Here is a 21004-nt window from a genome sequence, read left to right as displayed (position 1 = left end):
CTTGAACAGTATTCCACCATTGTCTCCATTTCAGCTATTGAATTTATAAAGTTGTTGTAGGCTCTGCCAATAAATAAAGGCTTAAAAAAAAAGTTGATACAGGCTTCTCGCCGGCATAATTACAGGAAATATCCTTCCCTTGGATTGAGCTCTTAGACAGCTGATGTGCCGTACCTGTTATATTAGTTTCTTAGTTATTCTGTTTGATTTTGCACTTTTTTTTTGTTTCAGGCAAAAATTGCCAGGTTATCGAGGCGATTTGGAGCAGCCAGAGAAGACTTGAAAAAGCGCCAGGAGGTAGGGGGGAAGTGGTGCATGCAATACCAAGATGCCCCTACTGTTAAGAGCTTATGGGTGTTGACCTTGTAGTGTAGCTGGCACCTACGGCTTATTATTTTGTGGGTTGTTTTTTAGCAAAGATGACTTTCTGTGACTGAAACAAACTTGGTTATATCATAGTATCCAACAGATAAGTTGTCACATTTCCTCACCGTACAAAGAGACTGATAACCAATCACATGATACAGTATTGCCTTTGCCATAGGGCTGACCTGTCACTACATTGATTTTACACGATGGTCACCTGCAGTTGGGAATGTAACGAATGAAGGAGAAATGTCCTCCTGTTCATATTACAGCTATTACCCATAGAGTGGTTCCTGTGCTTGAAGTTAGTCCTCTGCCAGATGGCTTCATCTGGTGTGCTTGACACTATAAAAGGCTTAACTGAGTGTAAACTACTCTTCATTCAAAGCATTGGAAAAAACTTAGTGGAGGCTTGAAGGCAGTGTGGGATTGTGTCCCAAATGCTGTTTTATTTTGTTTTTTTAGCGAGTTGGTAGTGAAACAGTTACTCTGAGAATGTTTCTGGGATTGGGAGTATCAGAGTATTTGTGGGTGTGTAAAAGGTGTCAATAGGCCACAGAGGGGAGGGGGCATTACTTAATTGTGGATGTGCATGTGGTAGGCAGAATTTAGTGCAGTGGAGGTCTGTGTAGCTGGAGTGTCTCAAACAATGGAAGGTTTGGGAACTTTACAGATAATCTGGGAGTTAGAACCAGGTGCAGAGAGGGAGAGAGTAACCTGAAGATGTTGTCAATCTAGAAATGGTAGACTTACAAAATTATAACTTGCTGTTTTTCAGATGCAAGCAGTGCAGCCAGCACCGCCTGGGTCTCCGAGCAAAGGCATAGGTGATGGAGCAAGCACCCTGGTACAACGGTGAGGGAGCGATTGGTTTGGGTGTGGGGCTCATATTATCGCTCTTTCTTACCTGGTTACCTCTTGGTAAGACCATCCATTTTTCTTTTAGACTGCAGACTACCCCGAGATAAAATGGTAACTATTGCTAGCTAGAAGAGTTTTCCCACAAGATGTTTGCTTTCAGATGACAGTATATGTAGTTGTTGGATCATAGCAAGTCAATCTTTACTGTTGGAAGTGATGCTGAAAACATTTGTCCCAGAGGCCGGCTTTATTCACCAGATTGCCCCTCTGACTGCAGCTATAACACTGGCTTAGTGTCCACGTAAAGCTAACATGAAACATTTATTCCACAGAAATGTTGGGACTGTTCGACAGATGCTGGACACAAGGCGAACTGGAGATACATCTGTACCAGCTTTTCATACCCCCACAACCGCAGGTATGTGAACTTCAGCTAGTCCCTTTCTTTTGTTTGTACAATATGCTGTTTGTAGTGACCTCTTTGATAGGATTGTTCCTGTTCCTAGTTCTCATTATTTCTCTAGATTGCCCTGTTACATTGTCAATCAATGAAGTTTGTATTAACACCCTTGTTGTGGGACCTGGGACAATGCAGGGCATTGGGGAAAGAGGTGAAGAGATTGGGATTGTTTTACCGGTCTACATTAGTTTTAGTCTTTGGTACTACCTTACCAAGCAGTCTTGTTTGTTGCTCCTTACCTCTGCTGTAATGGAAACAAGTTATACCTGGCTTATGATTGGAGGTTTGCTTGAGTGAATGCCAGTGAAAGGAGGAGTTGCAGGCAATCTTGTTATACCCCAGACTTGGCAAAATAGTAATGTTGTAGTCCCATAAGAATATTTTGCATTTCTTTTCTGTTTGATTGGTGTGGTTTCACTTCGTATTCAGCTCACCATTTTAATTTAAAGCTTTTACTTTTGCAGCGCCACCACCACCACTACTAGCCCCGCCACCACCACTGCAAGCTGCTCCCAGCCAAGCCCTTCAGCGCATTGCGCCAACGCCATCCTCTCAGTCCCTCACTGTTGCTACCCCAGCAAGGTCGATGCCAGATTGGAAGCTAATTCAACAGAGGAGTAAGCACAAGAGACAGCAGAATGTTCTAATTGTATATTACTTGACAAGGTGGTCTTCTGGCATATATATATATGTTCGAGGCATATGAGCTGCAGATCACACACTGAGGATAAGATCGCCATCTGGTGTTGGGCTCGGATGATTGCAGGTTGTTGTTGTCTTCGGAAGAAGCCTTTGGTCACGAGGTTGGTGACTCCTCCCCTGGACAACAGTGCGCATGGGCATCCACTCCATCGGCAGATTGTTTTTTTCCGCCATTGGGTTCGGATGAACTTTTTTCCGCTCCAGCAGAAAACTTCTAGCAATCATTTTAAATACTTAATCTTCATTCCATCGACGTCGAACTCAACTCGGACCGGTTCCGCAAGCGGCTGATGGACAGGACACCCTTCAAAAAATGCCCCCAGTGTGGAGCGAAGTTCCCCCACAGTGACCACCACGAGGTTTGTAACCTCTGCCTGTCGCCGGAACACAACGAGTCCAACTGTCCAGCTTGTTCCGCTTTCCGTTCGAAGAAGACCCTCCGGGACCGAAGAGCTCGACGCCATATTATGGCCAAACCAGCTCCAGAACCGGAGGACATCTTTGCTCAAGATGTTCCCGAAGACGACACCGAAGATCTCGAGATCGTGTCCGAGGCCGACGATTCCGATGACCTCATCACTCCAGGGCAGCGTGTGAGTACCACCCCCCCTGCCCCTGCCCCATCCAAAAAAGCATTGGTCAAGACTCCGCCAGCTGGGCCCACTCGCGACCGGAAATCCTCTTCAGAAGCCCCGCCCTCGGGCCCGGCTCCGAAGACATCTAAGCCTGTGGGTGGCTCGGGCTCGAGCAAACCTCACCTGATTGTGCCTTTAACACCCTCGGCACCCAAAAACCCACTGTTGGCACCGAAACAGGCTCCAAGACCGAAATCTCCTTCGGCACAGAAACGTTCCTCGGCACCGAAGTCTCCACCGGCACCGAGACGTTCTTCAACATCGATGCCTGAAAGTCCATCGGCACCGAAAACTCAGTCGGCACCGAAAACTCAGTCGGCACCGAAAACTCAGTCGGCACCGAAAACTCAGTCGGCACCGAAAACTCAGTCGGCACCGAAAACTCAGTCGGCACCGAAAACTCAGTCGGCACCGAAAACTCAGTCGGCACCGAAAACTCAGTCGGCACCGAAAACTCAGTCGGCACCGAAAACTCAGTCGGCACCGAAAACTCAGTCGGCACCGAAAACTCAGTCGGCACCGAAAACTCAGTCGGCACCGAAAAATCCATCGGACCCGAAAAAATCATCGGCGCCGAAAACTGCGTCCCCGCCGAAAAAAGCTCATAAAGACCCGAAGCGGACATCGCAGACACCACCTTCGGAGCCAGATGAACTTTTTCGACCAGATCCTACTCAAAAGCGGATCTACATCAATCCTAACACGGGACATGTGACTGCCATCCCATATAAAAAGCGGAAGCTGGACACTACACCTCCCCCAGCTCCCATACGGAAAAAGGACTGTGCTACTTCACCACTTCGTCCTTCCTCTCCTGTTTTACCTCCTAACCCGTCCCCCCCTCCTCCTCCTGATTCTCCTTTACCTTTACCTTTACCATCTCCCTATCATTCACCTCCTCCACAGGATGATAATGATGACTTAGGGGGAGGGGCGGACCCTGATTTATTTAATGATCCTGTTGATCCAAACGACCCTTTTACGTTCCCAGACCCAGCACCCATGGAAGACTGGTCTTATCCTATACCTGACATGCCTGACCCCACTACCTACCCCTCCAAGCCCTCCCCTCCTGATGACCACCTAGGGTTCGGCCAACTTATAAATAGGGCAGCAACATTCCACGGCGTCACAATGCACACAGACGCCCTTGAAGAGGACTTCCTCCTTGATACCTTTGAGCAGTCACAAAAGACTGTGCACATACTGCCCATGATCAAAGGGGTTATAAAGCATGCTACTGAAGTCTTTAAGGACCCTGTTCGAGCTAGGGTTCTCAACCCCCGCATCGAAAAAAAGTACCGACCAGCCCCGCAAGACCCTGCATACATTAAGGCCCAGCTCCCTTTAGACTCCTTAGTCGTATCAAATGCCAGGAAGCGCGCTAACTCACAGACAACTGGAGAAACGCCTCCCCCAGACAAAGAGTCTAAGCTTTTAGAAGCCTCGGGCAAACGGGTCGCCGCGCAGGCGGCTAACCATTGGCGTATTGCAAATACCCAGGCCCTGTTAGCCAGGTATGATAGAGCGCATTATGACCAACTTGAGGACCTTATGCAACATCTGCCTGAACCCTTTAAGTCCCAGGCCTCTGACCTCATCCAAGAAGGCAAATTAATATCTAATGCCTCCATTAAATGCGCCTTAGATGCAGCAGACACTGCTTCTAGAGCGGTCAATACTAGCGTCTTACTCAGACGACATGCCTGGCTCCGTATTTCCGGTTTTAAACCGGAGGTTCAAACCGCAATTCTAGCTCAACCTTTCAACCAAGAGCAGCTATTTGGCCCTGCAGTGGATACTGCATTAGGAAAAATGAAAAAGGATAATGAAACTGCCAAGTCTATGGGAGCACTGCAGTCTCCTCAAAACCGGGGTTCCTTTCGTCGCTCCTTTTATAGAGGAGGCTCCAAAAACACATCAACTGAGACCACATCCACCTTTAAAAATTCTGGACAAACATCCCCTAACAGAGGTTATTTCCGGGGAGGTTATAGGGGAAACAATAACAAAGGTCGAGGACGGGGCAACAACAACAACACCCGCACCTCACCAGCCACCAAACAGTGACTTGCCACCACTCCCCCCAGACCATTCCACTCCGGTCGGGGGGCGACTCCAACAATTCCTACCTGTCTGGACTTCCATCACCACAGACAGGTGGGTAAGACAAATTATCCAGTCTGGCTACTGCCTCGAACTCATACAATCCCCCCCAAACATACCGCCCAAACAACGTCCAATGTCCTCGCATCATCTCTCTCTCCTCAAACAAGAAGTTCAATCCCTGTTACAAAAACATGCAATAGAACCAGTCCCCCTTCAACATCAGGGAAAAGGGGTATATTCTCTATACTTCCTCATTCCCAAAAAGGACAAAACACTAAGGCCCATACTGGATCTCAGACTACTAAACCAGTATATACATTCGGATCATTTTCACATGACCACTCTCCAACAAGTCCTCCCACTTTTACAACAGGGAGACTTCCTCGCCACATTGGACCTCAAGGACGCATACTTTCACATCCCTATGCATCCCGCTCACAGAAAATATCTACGATTTGTGGTAGATGGGCAACACTATCAATTTACAGTTCTCCCATTCGGAGTAACAACGGCACCCAGAGTGTTCACCAAGTGCCTAGCAGTCGTGGCAGCGCATCTCAGAAGACAACAGATCCATGTCTTCCCCTATCTGGACGATTGGCTCATAAAAGCCAATACATACCAAAAATGCGTTCTCCACACTCATCGCACGATTCAAACTCTCCACGATTTGGGATTCACTATCAACTACCCCAAATCCCACCTACAACCTTCCCACTTACATCAGTATCTAGGAGCAACCATAGATACATCCAAAGCCATTGCCTATCCCAGCACTGCCAGGATAGCCAGTATACAAAATCTCATCTCTCAATTTCAAACTCATCCATCTCTTCCAGCAAGAGTGTTCATGCAGCTCCTAGGCATGATGGCGTCATGCATCTCCATAGTCCCACACGCACGACTTCAAATGCGTCCCTTACAGGAATGCTTAGCACAACAGTGGAACCAAGCTCACGGACAACTTACCGATCTGGTGTTGGTGGACAGTCGCTCACTTCGCTCACTGAAATGGTGGAACACCATCAACCTGTCCAAAGGGAGACCGTTCTTAGAGCCTCTTCCACAAGTTGTGCTAACTACAGACGCATCTCTCACGGGGTGGGGAGCCCACCTCCTTCACCATACCACTCAGGGCAGATGGACCAGTCAACAAAAACTGCTCCACATCAACCACCTGGAACTCTTAGCAGTGTTCCTAGCACTAAAATCCTTTCAAATTCACCTAAAGAACAAAACTGTCCTCATACGCACAGACAACATGACGACAATGTATTATATACAGAAACAGGGAGGGACACACTCTCTCCAACTGTCCCAACTGGCACAGCAAATCTGGAGATGGGCAATTCCCCAAAACATCTACCTGTTAGCAGAACATCTCCCAGGGATCCACAATCAAGTGGCCGACCTCCTAAGTCGCCACACACAACAGATCCACGAATGGGAACTACACCCCAAGGTTCTACTCCCCTTCTTCCAAAAGTGGGGACAACCAGACATAGACCTGTTCGCCACTCCCGAAAACACAAAATGCCCAACCTTCGCCGCCAGGTTTCCACACCCACAGTCGAAGGGCAATGCCCTATGGATGAACTGGTCAGGCAAATTTGCGTACGCCTTTCCGCCTCTCCCACTAGTTCCATTTGTGGTACGCAAACTGAAACAACAGTCACTAACACTAATACTAGTGGCTCCCACTTGGGCACGTCAACCGTGGTTCACCACACTTCTGGAACTATCTTTAGTTCCACATCAAAAGCTACGCCTCTCCCCGGATCTGTTAACCCAGAACCATGGAGAAATCAGACACCCAGATCCTCAAACACTGAATCTAGCGATCTGGCTCCTGAGGTCCTAGAGTTCGGTTACCTCAATCTCCCTCCAGACTGTATGAATATCATAAAAGAAGCCAGACGCCCTACTACTAGAGCGTGTTATGCCGCTAAATGGAAACGATTTGCCATCTACTGCGCTAATAATGACATACATCCATTGGATGCTTCCATCCAAAACATCATTTGCTACCTACTACACTTGCAAAGATGCAATCTAGCGTATTCCTCTATACGTTTACACCTAGCAGCCTTGGCAGCCTACTTGCAAAATAGGCAACACCTGTCCCTTTTTAAGGTACCAGCCATCAAAGCGTTTATGGAAGGTCTCAAAAGAATTCTTCCCCCAAGATTGCCACCTGCACCAGTGTGGAATCTCAATGTGGTTCTAACAAGACTCATGGGTCCCCCATTTGAACCTATGCACAAATGTGAATTGCAATTCCTAACATGGAAGGTAGCTTTCCTTATCGCAATCACTTCCCTGCGCAGAGTAAGTGAAATACAAGCCCTTACACTTGAGGAACCTTTCTTACAACTACACCGTAACAAAGTGGTTCTTAGGACAAACCCTAAATTTCTTCCAAAAGTGATTTCCCCTTTCCACCTTAACCAATCAGTAGAACTACCGGTCTTTTTTCCAAATCCAGACTCGGTAGCTGAAAGGGCCCTACATACCTTAGATGTCAAAAGAGCCTTGCTTTATTACATCGACAGGACAAAACCTTTTCGAAAGACAAAACAACTCTTTGTTGCTTTCGCGCCACCACACAAAGGCAACCCGATCTCCAAATCAGGAATAGCCCGGTGGATAGTTAAATGCATCCAAATATGCTACCTCAAGGCTAAACGTACACTTACAGTTCCCCCTAGGGCGCACTCCACGCGTAAAATAGGGGCTTCTATGGCCTTCTTAGGCAATATTCCCTTAGAAGACATTTGCAAGGCAGCCACATGGTCTACCACGCATACCTTCACTAAACACTATTGTGTTGACGTGCAGGCCAAACAACAGGCCTCCGTGGGCCAGGCTGTCCTAAAAACTTTATTTCAAGCTGCTGCAACGGTTACAGGCGACCACCGCTAAGGGGAGCACTGCTGTATAATCTATCCTCAGTGTGTGATCTGCAGCTCATATGCCTCGAACGGAATATGCTACTTACCAGTATGCATCTGTTCTTGGCATGTAGAGCTGCAGAGTCACACACGCCCGCCCGCCTCCCCGGGACCTGTATCTGTTCCAGCATCCGTCTTACTTAGACATTACACATGGACATCCTTTCTTTCTTTTCTATATACTCCATCTTTTCCCATCATGGCGAAAAACAATCTGCCGATGGAGTGGATGCCCATGCGCACTGTTGTCCAGGGGAGGAGTCACCAACCTCGTGACCAAAGGCTTCTTCCGAAGACAACAACAACCTGCAATCATCCGAGCCCAACACCAGATGGCGATCTTATCCTCAGTGTGTGACTCTGCAGCTCTACATGCCAAGAACAGATGCATACTGGTAAGTAGCATATTCCTTTATCACCACTATTCCGAGATGCTCGTAGTGGGGATGTATATGATGAATATGGTAGCATTACGTTTACACTTTCACACCCCAGCCCAATATGTGTTTGGGATCCACAGAGGAGCAGTAAGGAAGATGAGGCAGGTGCCCATGACCCTCCTTCTAGTCCACCTGGTCAAGATAGCCCTGGTCTGCTCTTGGAGATGTCAGACAGTCCCCCTGAGAGTCTACTTCTATCTGGACTTTCTCACTCAGCATCAGGGCCAACTCAGACACCCAGATCTGTAGGAGCTGAACTTGTGATCCCGCAGCTGAGTTCCTTGAGTTTTACTTCCTCAAAGGTCCAGAGGAATGCAGGATTATTCTGTGAAAGGCGTGCCTGTTGTACAGCTAAATTAAGGATTTGTGCACTATATCTCCAGTCAGATCCGTTTAAGGTCTCTGTGCATGGGAGCATGTGCTACTTCCTACGCTTGTACAAATGAGGCCCTGCCTACACTTATGAACGCTACAACTTACTGCAGTTACAGCATTTTTACAGAATAAACAAAAATCAGCACTTTTCAAGGTCCCAATCCTTAAAACCTTCATGAAGTGCCTTAAAAGGATAATACCTCCTGAAGATCCCCCTCGCCCCATGCAGAACCTAAGTGTAGTGTTCGAGGCATGTGGGCTGCTGAATTCATATCTGTCCATAGATCGCCGCCTAGTGTTGGGTCCGGATGATTGCACATTGTTGTCCTGGAAGAGTCTTCGAAGTATCACGAGATAGGTGGCTCCTCCCCTGGACTACAGTGCGCATGGGCATCCTCAGATTATTTTTTTCCGCCATTGGGTTCGGATGTGCTTATCTTAGCTCAAGTTAGGAAAACTATATTTAGACTTCGTCGGTATCGTTTGCGTTCGGTATCGATATTTTCTTCTTTCACCTCATCGGATCGAGTTCGGACCGAACTTCAATCGACGATCGAACATGGAATCGAGGACTCCCTTCAAGAGATGCCCTCTATGTCACGCCAAATATCCCCACATCGACGTCCACCCGGTGTGTAACAAATGTTTGTCACCGGATCACGATGAATCAAAGTGTATGGCCTGCGCCCGATTCCGGTCATAGAAGACACTTCGGAATCGACGTGCAGCTCGCTTGGAGGCCACCAAATCGGCACCTACCTCGGTCAACATATTCGGGACCGAGGATAAAGATGTCGAGAGCGTCGAGGAAGTGGAATCGGATTCTGCTTCGGAACCTCACTCCGACTATGAAGCCGAAGACGAGGGGATATTCCGGGACGAAGAAGTCGTCGACTAGGTAGGAGACGACACTGGGGCCCTTGGGGCCGAAAAAGATAGCTCAGGCGAGGAGCTAGGCCAATCCGTCGATACGGAGGCCCAAAGACAAAATGTCAATGTGGCTCGGGTCGCGGGGTCGCCTATGGGCCACACCCAAGACCAGTCACTGCGTTCTACAGCCCCGCCTCCGGGCTCGGCTTCGAACATTTCCCAAGAGCCGGAACTTCGTAAAACCTCTCGATTCGATCCCGCAAAATCGAAACCGAAAGCTGCACAGGTGAAACTGAAACTAAAAGTGCAACTCGTCCTCGTCGGATCGAAGGCTTCCAACCCTTCACATCCGCAAACACAAAAGAAGGACGTCGGAACCGAACAGCCTAAAGGCACTGTTGGTGCCGAAGAAACACACAGGGTTTTCGGCGCCGAAACACACAAAAAGGCCCTCGGTCCCCCGAAGCCGCAGATGCCTTTAACAACCAAATTCGGGGCGCGAATGCCTACAGCTGACCGATCGCGCATCGACTGCAAAGGGTGCCGACGGTGCGAGGATTCCCACTCCACAGGGCGTCGACCCGAAAGTTCGAATCGAAAAGCCTAAGTCGGGAAAGGGACCTGGGACGGCTTCCAAGCCGGTCCCCGAAGAGCACGTCGGTTCCAGTGCCCCTTCGCCATCCCTGGTGAGGCAGGTGTCTGTGTCCCTGACGCGCATCAGGGAATGGGACACACCCGACCCGAAACAAGGCCCCGAGCCGAAGAAGGTCGCGAAGGCTACATCAACGCCGGCACCGATCACCTTTGGATTGCCGCCGTCGGGGACACCTAAAATGTTCGCACTCCGGAAGGGCTTCGCACCCGCAAAACCTGCACCTGCAGATCAGCCTGTCGACGACTCACAGGAGCGGGTCATCGACCTCGAAACCGGTAAACTGGTGTTTCGGAAGAGAAAAATTGTCCCGGTGAACACTTTGGAGTCCTATAAAATCCCGCTCAAGAAGAAAATGGATTCTGGCTCCACTCCACTGCCTGTGGAACCTTATCAAACTTACACCCACCACACACTTGATTTTTCTCCAACACCTTCGGAGACGGATGCAGGTGACACCTATTATGAGGATACCTCTTATCCTCTACATCATGACCAGGATGAACCACAGGACCAGGATCCCTCATGGGGAGACCCAAATGACCCAGGTGACATCCACAATGCTCCTGACACCCCTATCTACAATATAAAACCATCCCCTGCTGAGGACACTGCTGCTTTTAACGCCCTCATTGAACGGGCGGCTGACAATCACGGGGTTGAACTTCATTCAGACTCTGTTGAAGAGGATTTCTTAGTGGACACGTTCTCCACGTCAGAAACAACGGTTAAGACCCTACCAATGCTAAAAGGCGTTCTTAAACATGCTAAGGACATCTTTAAGGAGCCAACAAGAACACGAGTGTTAAACCCCAGGATTGAAAAAAAGTATAGACCAGCCCCAGGTGACCCTACGTACATTAAGGGTCAATTGCCATTGGACTCCCTGGTTGTTTCTAACGCCTGCAAACGAGCGGACTCTCAAACTACTGGTGATGCTCCCCCTCCGGACAAAGAGTCCAAGGTGTTCGAAAACTCTGGGAAACGGGTGGCAGCTCAAGCATCAAACATCTGGCGCATTGCCAACACCCAGGCACTTCTAGCCAGATACAGCAGGTCCCACTACGATACCCTGGAACCCCTAATACAACACCTACCAGATGAGTACAAGGAGGGGGCGGAGCTCCTCAGAGAGGGGCAACTCGTTACCAATGCGTCCATCAAATGCGCACTGGATGCAGCAGACACAGCAGCCAGGGCCATCAACACTAGTGTGATGTTACGAAGACATGCATGGTTAAGAATATCGGGCTTTAAACCAGACATTCAAACAAATATCTTGCATCAGCCAGTCAACCCAGACTTCTTATTTGGCCCTGAAGTTGACACCACACTCAAAGATTAAAAAAGACACTGAGACTGCTAAATCTATGGGGGCTCTACAATCGCAGCAGTTTCGTGGTGGCTCCTTTCGTCGCCCCAGAAGTTCAGGAGCAGCTAGAGGTCAGGGCTCCCAGCAGCAGTAAAATAAAGGAGGGTCACAAACTCCTTATAATAAAAACAATAGGGGTGGATACCGTGGCTCCAGCACCAAGGGCAGGGGCAGAGGAAACAACAATACCAGATCCTCTGCCAATAACAAACAGTGACGTCTTGTCACTGCCCCCCGTCCACATAACACCGGTCGGGGGGAGATTACAACAGTTCCTGCCAGTCTGGAGTTCCATCACCACAGACAGGTGGGTCTTAGACATTGTCCAGTACGGTTATTGTCTAGAATTAACATCCATTCCACCCAACATACCACCGAGACGACGTCCTATGTCCGTAGAGCACTTGACATTATTGCAGCAGGAAGTACTGAGCATGCTGCAAAAAGGAGCCATAGAGCCCGTGCCTATCCAACAGCACGGTTTAGGGGTGTGTACTCTGTACTTCTTAATCCCTAAAAAGGACGGCTCTCTCAGACCTATACTGGACCTAAGACCTCTCAACATGTACATTCTGTCGGAACATTTTCATATGATCACCCTCCAACAGGTTCTGCCGTTACTCAGTCAGGGAGACTTCCTAGCAACACTAGACTTAAAGGATGCGTATTTCCACGTTCCCATACACCCATCCCACAGAAAATATCTCAGGTTCACTATTCAAAATCAACATGATCAGTTCAAGGTACTCCCTTTCGGAGTAACAACAGCTCCCAGGGTCTTTACCAAGTGCGTAGCGACGGTGGCTGCCCACTTGCGAAGACAACGTATTCACGTCTTCCCTTACCTGGACGACTGGCTTGTTCAGGCAAAGTCAGCCCAGCAATGCGCCAGCCACATGTCCCACACCATTCACCTTCTTCACAGCCTAGGATTCTCCCTAAATTATCCCAAATCACACCTTCAACCAGCCCACGTACAAAAGTACCTAGGCGCGACCATAGACACTCTGGCAGCCAAAGCTCAGCCAACCTTAGTGAGAATCAACAGCATACAACTGCTTATAGCAAAGTTCAGACCTCAACACTCCCTTCCAGCCCGAGTGTTCATGCAGTTGATAGGCATGATGGCCTCCTGCATCTTCATAGTCCCACACGCGAGACTACATATGCGCCCGCTTCAAGAGTGCTTAGCACGTCAATGGAATCGGGCTCAAGGACAGTTGAAAGACCTAGTGTTGGTGAGCGGTCGGGCATACAACTCTCTGCATTGGTGGAATCCACAAAACCTTTGCAAGAGCCGACCGTTCCAAGAGCCTGTTCCACAAATAATACTGACGGCGGACGCGTCTCTCCAGGGATGGGGAGCTCATGTACTCAATTATACGGTGCAGGGACTATGGACGACACAGCAGAAAAAGATGCACATCAACATTCTGGAACTGATGGCAATCTTCCTAGCCATGAAGGTGTTCAAAGTACACTTGTGCAACAAAGTCGTGTTGATCCGGACGGACAACATGACTGCCATGTACTACATTCAGAAGCAGGGAGGAACACACTCTCCGCAGTTGTTTCATCTGGCTCAGAGCATGTGGAAGTGGGCCATTCAGAGGAACATCTTCCTCATGGCGGAACACCTCCCGGGCAAAGACAAACAGATGGCAGATCTGCTCAGCAGACACAGCCACCAAATGCACGAGTGGGAGCTACACCCATCAGTACTCCAACCGTACTTCCAGCAGTGGGGTCATCCCGAGATAGACCTATTCGCCACAAGAGAAAACGCAAAATGCCAAAGCTTTGCCGCCAGGTTCCCACATCCACAGTCGCAGGGCAACGCGATATGGATGAACTGGTCAGGCAGATTTGCGTAAGCTTTTCCCCCAGCGCCATTAATACCGCTAGTGGCACGCAAACTAAGGCAACACTCAATGACACTCATCCTGGTTGCTCCAACGTGGGCACGCCAACCATGGTACACCACGTTTCTAGAACTTTCCGTGGTGCCACATCAAACGATACGACTAACACCCAAACTTTTAACCCAGAACTATGGCGCAATTCAGCACCCAGACCCGCAACAGCTGCACCTGGCGATCTGGCTCCTGAAGTCTTAGAGTTTGGCTACCTAAACCTGCCTCCAGAATGTATGAGCATCATCAAAGAGGCCAGGAGACCCACCACCAGAGCTTGCTATGCGGCGAAATGGAAGAGGTTTGTCATCTACTGTCAACACAATGACATCAACCCGCTAGATGCATCTACTCAGAATATCATCTGTTACCTGCTGCACTTATACCAATGCAGTCTAGCATACACTTCCATACGCATACATCTCACCGCAATAGCAGCCTATCTTCAAAACAGGCAACACCTCTCATTATTCAGAGTGCCTGCCATCAAAGCATTCTTAGAGGGACTTAAACGAGTAATTCCTCCACGGCACCCACCGGCGCCGGTGTGGAACCTAAATGTGGTCCTCACCAGATTGATGGGTCCACCTTTTGAACCTCTACGTTCCTGTGAGATTCAATTCCTCACCTGGAAAGTAGCCTTCCTAGTGGCAATCACTTCGCTGAGACGAGTTAGTGAACTCCAGGCACTAACCATTCAGGAGCCATTCATACAAGTTCATGCGAACAGAGTTGTACTACGTACCAACCCCACCTTCATGCCTAAAGTAATATCACAGTTCCACATGAATCAAACTATTGAACTGCCTGTTTTCTTTCAAAATCCGGAAACTGTCTCAGAGAGAATGCTCCATACACTAGACGTAAAGAGAGCCCTCATGTACTATATAGACAGGACCAAGGATTTTAGGAAAACAAAACAACTCTTCGTTGCCTTTTCTCCACAACATAAGGGCAACGCCATTTCCAAAGCAGGGATAGCCAGATGGATAGTTAAATGTATTCAAATTTGTTATGAAAAAGCTAAACGCACGTTAACTATTCCTCCGAGAGCCCACTCAACACGAACGTTGGGGGCGTCCATGGCATTCCTGGGAAACATTCCATTAGAAGCAATATGTAGAGCAGCCACATGGTCCACTATACATACATTTACCAAACACTACTGTGTAGATGTACATTCAAAACAGCAGGCAGCTGTAGGACAGGCTGTTCTCAAGACTCTTTTTCAGACTGCCGCAGCTGGCATGGGCAGCCGCCGCTAATCGAGGGACTGCTATATACTCTATGCACAGATATGAATTCAGCAGCCCACATGCCTCGAACTGAACATGCTACTTACCAGTATGCATCTGTTCTTGGCATGTAGGGCTGCTGACATTCATATCGCCCACCCTCCTCCCCGGCGCCTGTAGCAGCTGCAGCACTCAGAATTACTGTATAGCATGGTCATCACTTACTGTATCTACTCCATCACTGCCACAATGGCGAAAAACAATCTTGAGGATGGAGAGGATGCCCATGCGCACTGTAGTCCAGGGGAGGAGCCACCTATCTCGTGATACTTCGAAGACTCTTCCAGGACAACAATGTGCAATCATCCGGACCCAACACTAGGCGGCGATCTATGCACAGATATGAATGTCAGCAGCCCTACATGCCAAGAACAGATGCATACTGGTAAGTAGCATATTCAATTCGGTGGCTCGCCTTTACGCTCCTACAGTCATGCTGCCTACTGTTCTTGTCTTGGAACGTGGCTTGCTTAGTGACAATTGCCTCCCTTGGGCGCACTGGTGAGCTCCATGCTCTTACAATACCAGAAACATTCATCGAGGTTCACAAGCATAGGATAGTCCTTCAGATCCATGTTTCTGCCAAAGGTTTTGTCATCCTTTCACATGAACCAGACCAATGAGCTGGCTGTCTTCTCCTGCACCTGGAGACTGTAGCGGAAAGGGCCCTTCACACCCTAGATACAAAGAGGGAGATCATGTACCATATTGATAGAACTAAGCATTTTCATAAGTCCAATCAACTTTTTATGCCCTTTGCCAAACCCCATAGCGGCCCCCCACCTGTAAACCAGGCATTGTGAGATGGATTGTCAAGCACATCCAGTCTTGCCATTCTAAAGCCAAGTGGCCACTCCCCATGCCCCCTATAGCCCACTTCATATGGAAAAAGGCTGCTACTTTAACTTTCCTAGGCAACATCCTCTGATCTCTCAGGGGATCTGCATTGAAAATCATAAGCACTGAATAGACCCACCCATGTGCGAGGACCCCGATGTTCTTCTTTCATAGTCACATTTACTTCGCCTAACTTCGAAACGCCCAGGAGGCACATGTGACATAAGTGTTACATTTTGCAGGCTATATTGCTAATTATAATGAATAACTTTAATATTTTGAAGAAAAAATGTTTAAGCCTTCTAAAGTCACTAGAAAACATTTAAAAGTGACCTTTTAAAATCCTCCTTCACAAACTCTTAACTTCTTTTTAAAGTAAGCAAATGGAAATATATGGCATGTAGCTGTACAGGCTGCAGCATTGAAAACAATGAGAATAGGAGAAGGCGCCTTTATGGGCACCTTGAGCTCCACTGTCCCATCATGCCCTGCAGGTGGTTGTTTACTCAGTTTTTTATCCAGCCCCTGCTGACAGGATCCTGGAGCACAGCTCTGCCTTTTTTTTCTCTAAAATGTTTTCATCTGTTGTTTTATAAAGTGATTCCCTCCTTTAGGGTGTAGTGTATTTTTAGATTTTTTTCTTACAAGAAATGTATCTGATTATTTACAAAATGCTATTTCTTTTTGCGAACTGCCCAGAATGTGGCAGAAAAATGGCAAAAACAGACCCTCAAAGGACCTGTATCCAATTTTCGCCTGCCTCTCATGACCTCAAGACTTGTCCCCACTGCATGACCCTTTCTAGGTGCGCTCTGAGGGAGAGAGACTAAGTTGCCATGGTCAAATGGCGCACTGCAGAAGGCAATGATCCGTGGCTTGTGAGACTTCTGAAGGGCGAGGAGAGAATGTTCCCTCTACGTGTGCACCCACGCTCTGAGGACCAAAAGGAGAAAATCTGGTGAAAAAATGATGCTCCTATTTGACATTGAAGACATACACTTCAAGATCAGATACAGCACCTATTTTCTTGCCATCAGGAGCTGGTTTGACGTTGATAACACATATGACGTTGAGGAGGAGTGCACCATTGATGTTGGGAGGTACGTTGATGTCGAGACACCATACAACATCAATAACTTATACGTTGAGACATCATACAACTTCTCTAATCAAGACAGTGGAGTGGCGTTCACAGATGAAGCATGCAAGCCACCATCAGAGTCTGACTCAGTACTCCTGAACCTATTTGTCATCTAGGCTGACTTCTCCAGTGACCATTCCGGGTTTGTTAACACCTCCTTAGGCTCCAGTGGAATCCACTCCTCCTTTACATTCATCTCCTCCTCCTACCCCTCCTCCTCGTCCAGTGATTCCAGTTATACTCCTGTTGCCAATGCCACCAGCCACTCTTTTTGTGCCCACCACAGCCGGAGGTCAGGGCAAGATTGTAATCCCACTGCTGTCATTGTCCCAAGAACCCCCAGAGGTTCACACTCAGGAGACAAGCTATTCTACATCCAGATCAAGATCCTCATGGTCTCATCATACCACAACTTAAGAACTATATTCATAAACCTTTACAGATTCTCCTCTAGCATGAATATCTCCTTTGGATGATATCAACCCCTTCCAGGAAGGTACTTATTAGCGGTGCTAACAAATTGAATATTGATTTACTGACTACTACTGCGTCCATGTCATTACTTTTTGAGACACTTCGTCAAGGTCTCGAAGGGACAATCTTACCACATCAACCTTCTAGAGCTAAGGGCAGTACATCTAGAGAGGCTTTTCTCTCCCATCATTCAGGACGAATTCTCTCCCTGTTTAGATGGACAATACAACAACCATGCATTATCTGAACCAGCAGGGAGGACTGAGATCCAGACCTCTGTCCCTGGCAGCACAAACAATTTGGAAATGGTGAATATCCAGGAATCTGATGATTACAGCAGTCCATCTAAAGAGAATCTAGAACCCATAAGCAGACACTTTCAGCAGAATAATGCAAGAAAATTATGAATGGATATTAAACAGCTCCATAGTTCAGGACCTCTTTTCAGACTGGGGGTTTCCCCAAATAGATCTTTTTGCAGGCGGAAAATACAAAAATGCCCAAGCTTCGCCTTGAGGTTTTGCCAACCAGGTGTTCTGGGTTATGCCCTATGGATCAATTGGTCAGGCAAATTTCTTTTCAACTTTGCTCGAATTTCTCTACTGCCAACAGAGGGAAGGCCAGAATGATTCTCATTGCTACAGAGTGGCTCTGACAATAGTGGTTCACGGAGCTCTTTCTTTCTGTGTCTACAAGAGAGGCTGACGTGCAGACCAGACCTTCAGAAGTACGGAAGCCAGATTATACACAACCAGCCTTCACTCTTTGAACTTGACTGTTTGGCACCTGAACTCGTACACCTGAACCCTCCTCAGGAATATATGGATGTATTTAGAGAAGATAAATAACCATTTGCTAGAAATTCCTATTTGTTCAAATGGAAGAGATTCTGCATCTGGTGCTCTCAGAACCGCTTCAATCTTCTCACTTATCAAGAAGAGGTGGTTCTTCCATACCTCCTCCATTTGTCTAAATCAAACAGTTCTCCTCTATTAGAGTGCACCCACCAGCTAGAGGGCATTACGAAGGTTTATGCTCCTCTCAGGAGACCTTTCCATCCACAGGAGTTAAATATTGTCCTTTCTCGCTTACGAGTCCTCCGTTGTAACCCATTCGCTCATCGAGTTATTGAGATACAGGCCCTATGTTCCCATGAGCCTTACACAATTATTCATAGTAACAGGGTGGTGATGAAGATCCATCCTAAATCCCTTCCTTAAGTAGTTTCAGATTTTCATGTCAGACTATTTAATTACTGAAATTTTTTCAGAACTCCTCTTCTCCTGCAGAGTGATTTCTCCTTGCTCTTGATATTAGGAGTACAACTTCGTCAAAATCCTTAAGGAAGTCAAAGCAACTTTTTGTGAACAATGTCCTTTATGGATGGGTTTGGCCTCTTCGAAATAATCCTTTTCTAGGTGAATTGTCTCCTACATAATCATTTGTTATCGACTTGCCAACAAAATCCTGCCTAGAAGACCTAGAGCCCATTGCACTCGAGGTAAAACAGTTACTGTTGCTTTACTTAGAAACATTTCAGTTTCTGAGATTTGCAATGCTGCAACTTGGAGCTTGATTCACACCTTTACAAGATGTCCATGTCCGGCAAGCCTATCTGAAAAACTTGTTTGCTTAATTATACTATTCTTTTTAATCTTCTCCCTTGCAAAATTATTGGGGATAAGCTTGAAAATCGAATTGGTGCATATGATTATCAATGAAGATACCCTGAGAGATAAGGAATGGTTTCTTACCTATAATCCTAGTTCTATCTCGGGGGAATCTCCATTGAAATCATAAGCAATCCTGCCTCTTGCCCAAGGAAGAGATATAATAAGAATAACTCTGTACTGCTAATTTGTCCGTCAAAAAGAACCGAGTAAACTGCCATGTTCGAGGCATATGAGCTGCAGATCTACACACTATGCATAGATTGCCATCTGGTGTTGGGCCCGGATGTATGCACTTGTTTTTGTCCTGGAAAGTTTTTGGAAGTCACAAGGTATGTGACTCCTCCTTTGTATCATAGTGCGCATGGCCATCGGCTCCATCCTCAGATTGTTTTTTTCCGCCATTGGGCTCGGATGTGTTTCTCGCGCTCCAGTTCGGAACCGTTACCGTTTTTTTCTTTCGACGTGCAATCCTCCCCTTTTCGACGGTATTGTCTCGATCGCGTTTTCCCAATCCACGCAACTCTCAACTACGAAGTCTTCGATACCGGTTGTCGACGAAGGCCTTCGGGCCTACCTGGGCCTTATCATCTGGCTCATGGAAAGGACGCCATTCAAAAAGTGTCCTCGATGTGGGTCGAAGTTTCCCCACACCGATCTGCATGAGGTGTGCAACCTCTGCCTCTCACCAGAGCACGAGGCCAGAGACTGTCCAGCTTGCGCCTCCTTCCGCTCCCAAGAAGATGATTCGGGACCGACGAGCTAGAAGAACCATTGTTCGTTCGTCGTCTTCGATCCCAGACGACATCTTCCAAGAGGGCATCTATGTGCCAGAGCAGGGGCGGGTCGTAGAAGGCCTCGTCAGCACCTCCGAAGCCGATAACTCCGACGTCGAGGACATCACTCCAGCACAGAGGGTCGTGAGTACAGACGTCAACCCCGACCCACCCCCGCCCCCCCTCGACACCATAAAAAAAGGCTTCGGTCACGCATTCGGGCCCAGGTGCACACCGAGAGACTGCTTCCCATGCCCCGCCTCCAGGCCTGGTAAAGAAGCCTACTAAGCCTTCAAGTGACTCGGGCTCGAGTCAGCCTACCCTCGGTGCCGAAAAACATACACAGGCACCGAAAAAGAAGCCGTCCTCTTCCTCATCCACGCCAAGCGCTGCTTTCACATCCAAGCACCGGCTCCTCGACACCGACAACACACTCGGAGCCGACCAAAAAACTGCAACCAAATGGCCCGACTCCCATGCCTCGAAGCCGAAAAAGACCTCGGAACCAAAAAAACAACAGGTTCCATCGGCCAAAGACACTGCAAAACCGCACGGTTCCAAACCCAGAACTGCTACCGAGTTGGCGCCGAAAAAGCCTACGGCACCAACACCATCGGCACCGAAGGATCTGCCCCCCCACAGAAGAACTGTTTCGCCCAGATCCTAAAAAGAGAGATTTTGCTACCTCTCCATTAAGGATACCTTCTCCTCACCGCTCTCCTACACCATCCCCTACTCCAGTAGATGATGATGACACCTCTTATGATGCAGGGGGTGGGGGGGGGGATGTGGACGATCAACCACTAGGGGACCCTACTCCTACTGGCTCCCCAGACGCCTGGGATGATTATAGCATCCCAGACGTCCCTAACATCCCACAAGAGGACATCTACCCCTCCAGGCCTCTCCTCCCCACCCCCCCCCCCTCCCCAGAGGACACTATGGGCTTTATCCAGCTCTTACACAGACATGTTCACTACCACGGGGTTGATCTACACACAGACCCCGTGGAGGAGGATTTTCTCATAGACACTTTTGACACCATACAAAAGTCCACCTCAATTTTACCCATGCTTAAGGGGGTCATTAAGCACGCACCAGTCAG

At 48.1% G+C, this 21004-nt stretch overlaps 1 protein-coding gene across 6 annotated transcripts in view; it reads left to right on the top strand.

Annotated features, from left to right (window-relative positions):
• ATF7IP (activating transcription factor 7 interacting protein) overlaps window positions 1-21004 on the top strand; it is a 764672-nt gene that overhangs the window by 328032 nt on the left and 415636 nt on the right. For all 6 annotated transcript variants that reach the window (XM_085601187.1, XM_085601185.1, XM_085601186.1 and 3 more), the window contains 4 exons: window positions 232-297; window positions 1145-1221; window positions 1560-1645; window positions 2152-2304. In XM_085601187.1, coding sequence (XP_085457313.1) covers window positions 232-297; window positions 1145-1221; window positions 1560-1645; window positions 2152-2304 — 382 coding nt within the window. The remainder of the gene's footprint in view (window positions 1-231; window positions 298-1144; window positions 1222-1559; window positions 1646-2151; window positions 2305-21004) is intronic.

Source organism: Triturus cristatus, chromosome 4_2 (genome assembly GCF_964204655.1).
Source record: "Triturus cristatus chromosome 4_2, aTriCri1.1, whole genome shotgun sequence".
NCBI classification, from domain to species: Eukaryota; Metazoa; Chordata; class Amphibia; order Caudata; family Salamandridae; genus Triturus; species Triturus cristatus.
The sequence above is the reverse complement of the archived record's forward strand: the minus strand, read 5'-3'. Positions and strand labels throughout refer to the sequence as shown.